The sequence below is a fragment of the Staurois parvus genome, unplaced genomic scaffold (assembly GCF_062004578.1).
Source record: "Staurois parvus isolate SC_StPar_1 unplaced genomic scaffold, SC_StPar_1.0 ptg000454l, whole genome shotgun sequence".
NCBI classification, from domain to species: Eukaryota; Metazoa; Chordata; class Amphibia; order Anura; family Ranidae; genus Staurois; species Staurois parvus.
The window spans coordinates 4,292,372-4,305,473 of NW_028318250.1; the positions used below are offsets into that span (position 1 = coordinate 4,292,372).

At 46.4% G+C, this 13,102-nt stretch overlaps 1 protein-coding gene across 1 annotated transcript in view; it reads right to left on the minus strand.

Annotated features, from left to right (window-relative positions):
• INPP5B (inositol polyphosphate-5-phosphatase B) overlaps positions 1-13,102 on the minus strand; it is a 176,073-nt gene that overhangs the window by 153,302 nt on the left and 9,669 nt on the right. The window contains exon 3 of the mRNA XM_089688790.1: positions 3,875-3,953. Within this exon, the coding sequence (XP_089544916.1) occupies positions 3,875-3,953 (79 nt within the window). The remainder of the gene's footprint in view (positions 1-3,874; positions 3,954-13,102) is intronic.

Genomic DNA, 13,102 nt, shown 5'->3' on the forward strand with positions numbered 1-13,102 from the left:
ACTTTGAGCTAGGTATTTTTTCTTTTATTTTTTAATATTTATTTATTTATTTTAAACAAACATTTTTTTCCCTCTATGCCAGCACTTAGAGTTATACAATGTATCTCTCTCCTCCTTCATATAGAGAAAAAAAAAACAAGGGGACCGGGCTGTACAGCAACTGATCACTGTGATAGCCAATCAGAGGCTATCACAGCAATCATGTGACCTGGAATCGGGAGTCCCGATCGTTAGATCTCAGTGACACCCGTGTCTTTGTGCTGGGAGCGCGCAGTGCGGCCCCACGGAAAAAGCCCAGTTCTGTGAGGCCGCATGCTAGCGGTGTAATCAGAAGGGGGGAGGAGCAAGGAGCACCTACAGGGGACCCCAGAAGATGAGTATTGGGGCTGCTCTGTGCAAAACCATTGCACAGAACATGTAAGTATAATGTTTGTTATTAAAAAAATTTGTGCAGTCATTCAATGCTGCACCCAAATTAAATTTGTCCTTTTTTCCCACCAGTAGAGCTTTCTTTCGGTGGTATTTGATCGCCTGTGCATTTTTTTTTGCGCCATAAACAAAAAAAGACCTGACAATTTTGAAAAAACTTATATTTTTGACTTTTGCTATTAAACATGTCCAGCAAAAAAATTTTAAAAATCAAATTTTGCCATAAATTTAGGTCAAAATGTATTCTGCTACATGTCTTTTCTAAAAAAAAAAATCCAAATATGTGTAAATTAATTGGCTTACGTGAAAGTTACAGCATTTACAAATGCCAGTATATATACTGGATTTTTTTTTTTTGTTAGTAATGGCGGGGATAAGTGACTTATACCAGGACTGCGGCGGGCATTCTGACACTGGGGGGAACTGACTTGGTGTTCCTGATCAATACAGTGCTAACAAAAAGCACTGACACTGTACTAATGGCACTGGGCAGAAAGAGGTTGACATCTGGGGCGATCAAAGGGTTAACTGTGTGCTGTTTTACTGGTGGCTGTATGTGTGTTACACTGTATGCACACTGCTTTGTATGCCTCTGCTATGCAGAGCCATAAAAAGCAGTGTGCAGGAGCTGACAGGGGAGAAATCTGTATTGTTTACATACAGGTCTCTCCCATGTCAGAAATCCTTGGAGATCGAAGGGTGCCAGCCGGGAATCACCGGCTGGGACCCGGTGATTGATAGCCAAGGCCGCAAATACCTGGAACTGCAAAATCATGTATATATACGTGATTTTGCGCACTGTGCCGCCCTGTAGCAGTATTTCTGCTATAGGGCAGTGCGGAAGCGGTTAATATCATCTTAAGTTGTATTTCCACTTTTGTAGTAAATGTTAAAAAAAACTCACTGTATGTTTGTTATATATTCCCATTCACACAAAACACCTCAAACAATGTTGAAAAATATTTCTTACCTTTTGGATGTTTTCATAAGATCTCATGGCTGATTTCAAACATTTCTGAAGAAATGCAAAGTGAGTCTGTCTCAGGGACAGACTGAATTCCCTCTCATTAACATACATGCAGTAGGATTCAAATCTGTAATCCTTTGTTAGGACCAGGGGTGGACTGATTATTCGAGCACTCGGGCACTGCCCGAGGGCCCGGGGTCAGAAGGGGGCCCCATGAAATGCCCCTAGTACCTTTTTATAGGCTTTTTTGGGTGTGCTTTGAGTGTGGGCAAGGACACAGGGGCCCCATGATCCCCTATTGCCCGGGGGCCCTATGAGTTGTCAGTCTGCCCCTGGTTAGGACAGACAGTATTGAAATACTTTACAACTGATAACCAGATCTGCCAGTGCAGTACATACAGGGTTAATTATGGCAAACACAGCTCTCCAGCTTGCTCATAAACAAAGAGAACTAAGTAGGCTTTTTCACAACTAGAATTGTCATAAAAGAGCATCTAAAATGGTGTGCAGCAATTTTTAAATTTTTTTTTCAGTTATGTTGTTTGAATGAGAACATGTAACAAATATACAACAGGTGTTATACCAATCTGTATGCAAAGTGGAAATACACTTTAAATGCAAGAATCCAGTGTTTATTGGGTCTTATGTATCACTAAATAGTTCCAAAAAAACTGGAGTTTACTTTTCACCCATCACCAACACCTCTGACGCCACCAATCAGATTCTTTTTGCACAACAATTGAGGTTCTCAGTAACAGCATGTTGACCCATTAGTCCCTGTGACGGAACGCGGTGTCCGACCCCTGCCCTTCTCACCAACTCGTGACCGAAGGACCAGCCGATCTCACAAAGATTTTCCAGCTCGCGGGACTACAATCTATGTGCCAGCAGCCTGAGAGCGATTGTTACTGGGTCAGGTTAATTACGCAATTAACCCTTTACACTGCCACCACCGCCTTTTTACAGAGAAGGAGGAAACTCACAAATCTTAGCAGTGACACTATGATATTAGCATAAGCGTCTGTAATACACACTGTCACCACAGACAGATATATTCAGAGGATTATTACATACAGTAGCACTCTTTAAGAGACAGGGATTCTTTAGTTTGCATTAAAAGCTTTAGAGACCGTTTCAACACTTTTCAAAATAGGATTTATTACTACAAAGGTAAAATATTTACAGAAAAAGATGTTACAAAGATATAAAAAGCAATAAAACAACAGAGAAATAAAAGAAAGGAATTGAGAAGGCAGAACTCTTGCAATGTCATTGGTTTGAGCAGAGTCCAATTGTCCGAACAAAAAGATTGCCTTGGCTCTCAAGTCTGTTAGATGTTTCCTGATTGATGTTAAACGAGAGCTGCCTTTTCTCCAGCCTCTCAGTCTTTTTCTGTCATATTAAAGGGGTGTCGCCTGAGAACAAATGACCAATCATCTAATTTGGGGATGGGGTGCTAGGAGGTAACTAAGGTTATGATCAAGTCGCCTTACAATTTCATACTAAGGTTAATAACCTTCAATAGGTACAGGTAGCATCCTAGCAACTGGCAGATTAATATTCAGAATTATATTTAAACTCAGGGATACCAAACACAGCGTACCCTTGTCACCCAGGAGGAAAGAGACTGCTTTCTTCTCTCTTGTAGGTGCTAATATAGCCATGTAAGGTCTTGTTTGACTTATATTAAAATTATCTATCCAAATATATACCTAATATTAATGTGCCCAGTTCCTGCTGAACTTTATTTATTCTGTGCAAAATGTCTAAATGTGGAATGTACGTTTTATGCCACGTTCTAGCTCTAATGACCTAACAGGTCATGACTGACTGAAAGTGGAAAGAGGAAAGTGCTTTTCAAAGCAGACCCCTTGAACCAGACTAATTAGCGATTTACAGCCCTGGAGCTTTATCTAGTTGTGTTTTATTTAGGATAAGAGGCCCTTTTGACCTCCGTTCAACTTACAGCTATAAATTACATTCAAGAGGGAGGGGGGAGGACAGGAGAGACAACATGGCTGAGACCTAACAAGATGGCTGTCACGTACAGTGTCCATGTCTCTATTGCACACAATCATTACAGTAACTATGTTTTTTTCCCATTTATTGTTAAAAATATTTAACAAAATGCAATACATCCTTGGAGTACAAACCACTAACCTGAAAATAGTACATTCCTCTTTAGAATTGACATGGTCCTGCCTAGTCTCTGCGGAAAAATTATTTATTCACCTTTAAACCCTATCACACAGCTAGGCTGTAGGAATGTTCATGGTAAGGGTGATATAGCATTTAAACTATTCATCTACGTAGTCTATTATTTTCTATTCTGGGTATAATATGCCACAAAATCTCTGTACCTTTAAGGCATTAAAGACTGATTACAGCAAAAGAATAGACTGACTAGCTTGATAAAATCCCAATAAAGCTACAACTAGAAAAAAAACATCTTTTTAAAAATTCTGCTTTTATACTTACGCTGCTGTCTCCTTGCACTCCACCAGTCCCACCAGTCTACTTTCATTACTGTTGTTGGTAATTAAGATTCCTTGTACAGCATAGAATTTTAGATGAAGGAATATAATTCAGATTACGCATGTTGCACATTTTTGTTGCATATTTTGATGGTTACTTACATCTGCCATATTAACCTTTTAACAAAACTGAAAAATAGATACTTTCATTGTCATTGCTTTGGTGGGACAGTTTGGTAGAGAATCCAGTATAATAGGCATTTTTTAATAAAATATAGTTGGAATGAGGTTTGGCACTGGTTGTTAGGATGCCTGCAGGTGCTGGCCCCTTTACAACCAGCACAAAACACTCAAAAAATGCACTAAAAAAATGCGCAAAAATGCTCTGAACACACAAGTCTTGTGTTTCAATGCATTTCTATAGATAAAAAAACTTTAAAAATGCACCAATCTGCCCGAATCAAGTTACAAAAGTAGATCCAAAACTTTTTTTGGGCTTCAGATGGCATGGAATGAAGATGAGAACCATCTCCATAGAGAATATTGAAGACTGAGATTGAGCTCTGCAGTCACTTTTGCAGCAGTTGTTTTCTTATTCTGAGTCACAATCATACGCAATGACCTTTTTGTCTCTTTCAGTCAGTTTACCATGTTGACTGCGATTATGCTTATCAGAAGACTTTTTTTCAGAATCTGTATGTGTCGTCATAATTAGAGATGAGCGAATCGAAGTATCCGAAGTGGAATTCGAGTCGAATATCGGAAAAATTTCGATTCGTGCCGAATCCGAAAAACAGCCTAATTCGGACGCGCGAATCGAAATTTTTCCGAAAATGGCGGCTGACATGTGCGGCGACGGAGCGGGGATGTCGGGGAAGGCGCGCAGACAAGGCGCGCTGCCCCATAATGCATTCCTCAACGACATGTGATCGCATCAGCCAATCAGCAGCCAGCCAGCCAGCACTGTGTAATGGTCGAGGTATATATAGCGGCCATTTTGGAAATCTTCATTTGCCTGCAGTCATTGAACAGAGGCAGACCGCTCTGTACTAGGGACAGGGACAGAGTTAGGGCCACAGAAACGAGAATTGGGGACAGAGAGAAGTTACTTAGGGACAGAGAACCATTACTCAGGGACACAGACTTGTTAATGAGGGCCACAGAATCGTTATTTAGGGACAAAGAAACGCTAGTTAGGGCCACAGAATTCATACTCAGGGACAGACAGAATTTTCACTCAGTGCCAGAGAATTGTTACTTAGGGCCACAGAAACGTTATTAGGGCCACAGAATTTTTACTCAGGGACAGACAGAATTGTTACTGAGTGCCAGAGAATTGTTACTCAGGGACAGACAGAATTGTTACTGAGTGCCAGAGAATTCTTACTCAGGGCCACAGAATTCATACTCAGGGACAGACAGAATTGTTACTCAGGGACAGACAGAATTGTTACTGAGTGCCAGAGAATTGTTACTCAGGGACAGACAGAATTGTTACTGAGTGCCAGAGAATTGTTACTCAGGGACAGACAGAATTGTTACTGAGTGCCAGAGAATTGTTACTCAGGGACAGACAGAATTGTTACTGAGTGCCAGAGAATTGTTACTCAGGGACAGACAGAATTGTTACTGAGTGCCAGAGAATTGTTACTCAGGGACAGACAGAATTGTTACTGAGTGCCAGAGAATTGTTACTCGCACAGACACAAAATTGTTACTTGCACAGACACAGAATTGTTACTCGCACAGACACAGAATTGTTACTCAGGGCCACAGAATTCATACTCAGGGACAGACAGAATTGTTACTGAGTGCCAGAGAATTGTTACTCAGGGACAGACAGAATTGTTACTGAGTGCCAGAGAATTGTTACTCAGGGACAGACAGAATTGTTACTGAGTGCCAGAGAATTGTTACTCGCACAGACACAAAATTGTTACTTGCACAGACACAGAATTGTTACTCGCACAGACACAGAATTGTTACTCAGGGCCACAGAATTCATACTCAGGGACAGACAGAATTGTTACTGAGTGCCAGAGAATTGTTACTTAGGGACAGACAGAATTGTTACTGAGTGCCAGAGAATTGTTACTCAGGGACAGACAGAATTGTTACTGAGTGCCAGAGAATTGTTACTCGCACAGACACAAAATTGTTACTTGCACAGACACAGAATTGTTACTCGCACAGACACAGAATTGTTACTCAGGGCCACAGAATTCATACTCAGGGACAGACAGAATTGTTACTGAGTGCCAGAGAATTGTTACTCAGGGACAGACAGAATTGTTACTGAGTGCCAGAGAATTGTTACTCAGGGACAGACAGAATTGTTACTGAGTGCCAGAGAATTGTTACTCAGGGACAGACAGAATTGTTACTGAGTGCCAGAGAATTGTTACTCGCACAGACACAAAATTGTTACTTGCACAGACACAGAATTGTTACTCGCACAGACACAGAATTGTTACTCAGGGCCACAGAATTCATACTCAGGGACAGACAGAATTGTTACTGAGTGCCAGAGAATTGTTACTCAGGGACAGACAGAATTGTTACTGAGTTCCAGAGAATTGTTACTCAGGGACAGACAGAATTGTTACTGAGTGCCAGAGAATTGTTACTCGCACAGACACAAAATTGTTACTTGCACAGACACAGAATTGTTACTCGCACAGACACAGAATTGTTACTCAGGGCCACAGAATTCATACTCAGGGACAGACAGAATTGTTACTGAGTGCCAGAGAATTGTTACTTAGGGACAGACAGAATTGTTACTGAGTGCCAGAGAATTGTTACTCAGGGACAGACAGAATTGTTACTGAGTGCCAGAGAATTGTTACTCGCACAGACACAAAATTGTTACTTGCACAGACACAGAATTGTTACTCGCACAGACACAGAATTGTTACTCAGGGCCACAGAATTCATACTCAGGGACAGACAGAATTGTTACTGAGTGCCAGAGAATTGTTACTCAGGGACAGACAGAATTGTTACTGAGTGCCAGAGAATTGTTACTCAGGGACAGACAGAATTGTTACTGAGTGCCAGAGAATTGTTACTCGCACAGACACAAAATTGTTACTTGCACAGACACAGAATTGTTACTCGCACAGACACAGAATTGTTACTCAGGGCCACAGAATTCATACTCAGGGACAGACAGAATTGTTACTGAGTGCCAGAGAATTGTTACTTAGGGACAGACAGAATTGTTACTGAGTGCCAGAGAATTGTTACTCAGGGACAGACAGAATTGTTACTGAGTGCCAGAGAATTGTTACTCGCACAGACACAAAATTGTTACTTGCACAGACACAGAATTGTTACTCGCACAGACACAGAATTGTTACTCAGGGCCACAGAATTCATACTCAGGGACAGACAGAATTGTTACTGAGTGCCAGAGAATTGTTACTTAGGGACAGACAGAATTGTTACTGAGTGCCAGAGAATTGTTACTCAGGGACAGACAGAATTGTTACTGAGTGCCAGAGAATTGTTACTCGCACAGACACAAAATTGTTACTTGCACAGACACAGAATTGTTACTCGCACAGACACAGAATTGTTACTCAGGGCCACAGAATTCATACTCAGGGACAGACAGAATTGTTACTGAGTGCCAGAGAATTGTTACTTAGGGACAGACAGGATTGTTACTGAGTGCCAGAGAATTGTTACTCAGGGACAGACAGAATTGTTACTGAGTGCCAGAGAATTGTTACTCGCACAGACACAAAATTGTTACTTGCACAGACACAGAATTGTTACTCGCACAGACACAGAATTGTTACTCAGGGCCACAGAATTCATACTCAGGGACAGACAGAATTGTTACTGAGTGCCAGAGAATTGTTACTCAGGGACAGACAGAATTGTTACTGAGTGCCAGAGAATTGTTACTCAGGGACAGACAGAATTGTTACTGAGTGCCAGAGAATTGTTACTCAGGGACAGACAGAATTGTTACTGAGTGCCAGAGAATTGTTACTCGCACAGACACAAAATTGTTACTTGCACAGACACAGAATTGTTACTCGCACAGACACAGAATTGTTACTCAGGGCCACAGAATTCATACTCAGGGACAGACAGAATTGTTACTGAGTGCCAGAGAATTGTTACTCAGGGACAGACAGAATTGTTACTGAGTGCCAGAGAATTGTTACTCAGGGACAGACAGAATTGTTACTGAGTGCCAGAGAATTGTTACTCGCACAGACACAAAATTGTTACTTGCACAGACACAGAATTGTTACTCGCACAGACACAGAATTGTTACTCAGGGCCACAGAATTCATACTCAGGGACAGACAGAATTGTTACTGAGTGCCAGAGAATTGTTACTCAGGGACAGACAGAATTGTTACTGAGTGCCAGAGAATTGTTACTCAGGGACAGACAGAATTGTTACTGAGTGCCAGAGAATTGTTACTCGCACAGACACAAAATTGTTACTTGCACAGACACAGAATTGTTACTCGCACAGACACAGAATTGTTACTCGCACAGACACAGAATTGTTACTCAGGGCCACAGAATTCATACTCAGGGACAGACAGAATTGTTACTGAGTGCCAGAGAATTGTTACTCAGGGACACCTAATCGTTGAATTAAATAGTATGTCAGACAACATGCAGAGGAGTGGCAGAGGAGGCAATGTTTTAGGAGCGAGCAGACGTGGCAGCAGAGGAAGGGGTCGAGGCAGCAGTATTCGCAGCCAGAGGCCAGTGCTCCCGGTGTCATCCAGCGGTCGTGTCTCCACCGACAACCCTGCCGTCATTGATTGGTTGGCTCGGTCGTCTTCCTCTTCCCAGGTCACCTCTGACACCTACAGCCAACGGTCGGTGGGTACGTCAGACACAACCGTTAGTTGGCATGGCCCGGGACCAAGCCCACTGAAATCACGTGTCCTCTACCTGCCCCTGTCCTTTGCTGTTCCCTCACCAAGCGAAGTATCGCATGCTGTGGGCTCAGCCCCACTGTACAGTGAGGAAGAGCTAACAGAGGGCGGTCAGGAACGGGGGGAGACATCGGCCTTTTCAGCAGCCAAGCGAACAAGTACTGGCGAGGAGAGTGGCTCGGTAGCCGGTCTAGAGACAGGTCTGTCTCCTGACCCAGACGCAGCCGAGGGGGCTAGTAGTGAGGCGGAGACCCTACTTGATGATGAGGAGGTTGATCGCACTTGGCAGCCTCGTCGTCATCAGGCAATTTCTTCCGCATCATCAGGAGAAGAGGGTGGCAGCTTGGCAGCGAGCAAAACAGTCGGTGGGTTGCCCAGGAGACAGCAGCAGGGTCGCATCAGTGTCAGTGGAGCCAAACGTCCACGGAGTAGAGCACCAGCTCCACTGCAGCCTACCACCACGGCCAGTAGTGGTGCCGGTGCGCACGGAGGAAGTAGCAGTCAGCCAGTGAAGAGTAGCGGGGGCAAAGTTTCCTACTCGGTGGTGTGGCAATTTTTCCTCAAGCCGCCCGAGGAAGTAAACGTAGCCGTATGTCGACTATGTGGCCAGAAATGCAAGCGTGGCCAGGGGGCCCATGTTGGGACTACAGCGTTGCGTCAGCATATGCAGCGTCACCATTCGGTGGCCTGGGAAAACCGTGATAAACATACGGCGGTTCTGCCTGCCCCAGCCCCCGCTCCATCACCCGCTCCGTTACTTGCTCCGTCACCCGACGTCGTCAATCGCCCTCTATCAGCCAGTCAAGGCTCCAACACCTCTGCTGAGGGGAGTTGTCGCTCATTGGCATCTTCCGCTCGTTCAGATGCTCCTTCTCCTGCTACTCCTCTTCTCGGATTCCGTCAACAGTCTTTCTTGGAATCCGTATCCAAGAGACAACAGTTTGCGAGCACGCACCCGACGGTGCAAAAGCTGAACGTCCTCCTGTCCAAGTTGCTGGTGCTGCAGTCCCTCCCTTTCCAACTGGTGGACTCAGCACCTTTCCGAGAAATGATGGCTTGTGCCGCGCCGCGGTGGAGAGTGCCAAGCCGTCATTTCTTTGCCCAAAAGGCAGTGCCAGCCCTGCATTCACATGTAGAAGAGATGGTGGGCCAGTCTTTGAGCATGTCGGTCTCTGCCAAAGTGCACGGCAGCGCCGACGTGTGGAGCTGTAACTACGGTCAGGGACAGTACATGTCATTTACGGCCCACTGGGTGAACGTGGTGCCGGCACAGCCGCACCAGCAACTTGGACAGGTCACGACGCTTTTGCCTCCACGTTTGCACGTCCTTGGTCCAGCAAGCATGTCCGCCTCTACCACCTCTTTTTCCGCCGTGTCCTCAGCCGCCACCCCCGTGCCAAGTCCCATTACCCGACCGGCATATCACATGTGCAGGGCGCAACGGTGTCACGCTGTGCTGCACCTGGTATGCCTTGGCGAACGTAGTCACACAGGGGAGGAACTGCTGAGTGTAATGAACAGAGAAATCGACAGATGGCTGTCTCCGCGCAAACTAAAAATCGGAACCATGTTGACTGACAACGGAAAGAACATGGTGTCTGCTCTGCGTCAAGGAAGGTTGTGCCATGCGCCATGCATGGCTCACGTGTTCAATCTGGTTGTCAAGCGGTTCCTAAAATCCACCATCCCACTGCAAGACATCCTTAAAATGTCACGTAAACTGTGCATGCATTTCAGCCATTCCTACACCGCAAAGAACACCCTCATTGAGCTGCAGCGGCAGAACGGAATTCCACAGCATCGCCTGATCTGCGACGTTGCAACAAGGTGGAATTCAACCCTACACATGTTAGACCGCCTTTACGAGCAGCGAAAGGCCATCACCGATTTCCTGATGTTACAAGCGGATAAAGGTACTCCCCTGTGTAACTTAGATGTCAGCCATTGGCAGCTCATGCGTGACACCTGCCGCTTGCTCAGGCCCTTTGAGGAGGCCACGCTATTCGTGAGTCGGCAGGACTATGGGATGAACGACGTCATTCCTCTGTTGCACGTCCTGGAACAAATGCTGTTAACAATGGCTGGTCAGGGTGCGGTAGACGTGGCGCACAGATCTCAACGCCACATGACCCCTGTGGGGGCAGGACAGGAAGAAGAGGAGGAGGTAGAGGAGGACATTTGTGCTCAGGAATTATTGAGTGAAATGGGTGGTTTTTCCACTCAGCGGACAGGAGTGGAGGAGCAGGAGCATCTGGTAGAGGAGGAGGAGGAGGAGACAGAGGACCCAGACGCACCGTGGCAGTATGCTGTGGAGATGGAGGCAGGGAGTCCCTCGCATTCCTTGGCACAAATGGCCCATAGCATGCTCGGTTGCTTGCGTAGCGACAGCCGAATAATAACCATCAGACAGAGGGATGACTTTTGGCTGTCCACCTTGTTGGACCCTCGCTACCGATCCAAAATGGTGGCCTTTTTCACACCTGCTGAGAGGGAGGCCAAAATTACGTACTATAAAAACCACCTATGTAGTCAGTTGGTCTCTGCCTTTGTGCGCCAACGTCCATCCTCAGACACTGTGGGCCCTGTGCGCTCGCGTTCCGCTGGCATGGCAGCAGGGGAGGGGTGGGGTGGTAGGAGCAGTGGCAGCTCCACCAGCAGTGGCTGCCTCAGTCTGCAGTCGATGATGAGTAGCTTTCTTCACCAGCGCAGTGAGGAAACTACTAACCAGCCGCAGCAGCAGCAGCAGCATCAGGTGGACCTGGAGCAGGAGCTCAAACAACAGGCTTGGGCCTACTTGGACAGCACCCTGCCAACCGAGGTAGACAATCCCCTTGACTACTGGGCAACGAAACTTGACCTTTGGCCCCAACTAGCTGAATTTGCCCTTGAAAGGCTGTCATGCCCGGCCAGTAGCGTGGCATCGGAGCGCGTGTTTAGTGCGGCAGGAGGTATTGTAACTCCGCGGAGGACACGACTGTCCACCCAAAGTGTGGAGAGACTCACGTTTGTGAAAATGAATCAGGCGTGGATTAGTCTGGATTTCAAACCACCAGTTCCTGACACAACTGACTAAATCCGCCATGAATCATGCCTCAAACATGTGCCACTTTCAGGTCTCCTCACACTGCTGGTGTGTTTAATTTTTTGACATAGGGTGCTGGCAGATTACGGGCCTCCTATAGCTGCTGCCAGGCCCCTAATCTGCCATAGGCCCCTATATACCGCCTCCTCATGCTGCTGCTAGGTCCAGAGTCTCTCATGGGTCCCTGTACGGCCTCCCATTGCTGCTGTCTCCATCGCCACACTCTGCTGCCATGTGCCACTTTCAGGTCTCTTCACACTGCTGGTGTGTTTAATTTTTTGACATAGGGTGCAGGCAGATTACGGGCCTCACATAGCTGCTGCCAGGCCCCTAATCTGCCATGGGCCCCTATATACCGCCTCCTCATGCTGCTGCCAAGTCTAGAGTCTGTCATAGGTCCCTGTACGGCCTCCCATTGCTGCTGTCTCCATCGCCACACTCTGCCATGTGCCACTTTCAGGTCTCTTCACACTGCTGGTGTGTTTAATTTTTTGACATAGGGTGCAGGCAGATTACGGGCCTCACATAGCTGCTGCCAGGCCCCTAATCTGCCATGGGCCCCTATATACCGCCTCCTCATGCTGCTGCCAAGTCTAGAGTCTGTCATAGGTCCCTGTACGGCCTCCCATTGCTGCTGTCTCCATCGCCACACTCTGCCATGTGCCACTTTCAGGTCTCTTCACACTGCTGGTGTGTTTAATTTTTTGACATAGGGTGCAGGCAGATTACGGGCCTCACATAGCTGCTGCCAGGCCCCTAATCTGCCATGGGCCCCTATATACCGCCTCCTCATGCTGCTGCCAAGTCCAGAGTCTCTCATGGGTCCCTGTACGGCCTCCCATTGCTGCTGTCTCCATCGCCACACTCTGCTGCCATGTGCCACTTTCAGGTCTCTTCACACTGCTGGTGTGTTAAATTTTTTGACATAGGGTGCAGGCAGATTACGGGCCTCACATAGCTGCTGCCAGGCCCCTAATCTGCCATGGGCCCCTATATACCGCCTCCTCATGCTGCTGCCAAGTCTAGAGTCTGTCATGGGTCCCTGTACGGCCTCCCATTGCTGCTGTCTCCATCGCCACACTCTGCTGCCATGTGCCACTTTCAGGTCTCTTCACACTGCTGGTGTGTTAAATTTTTTGACATAGGGTGCAGGCAGATTACGGGCCTCACATAGCTGCTGCCAGGCCCCTAATCTGCCATGGGCCCCTATATACCGCCTCCTCATGCTGCTGCC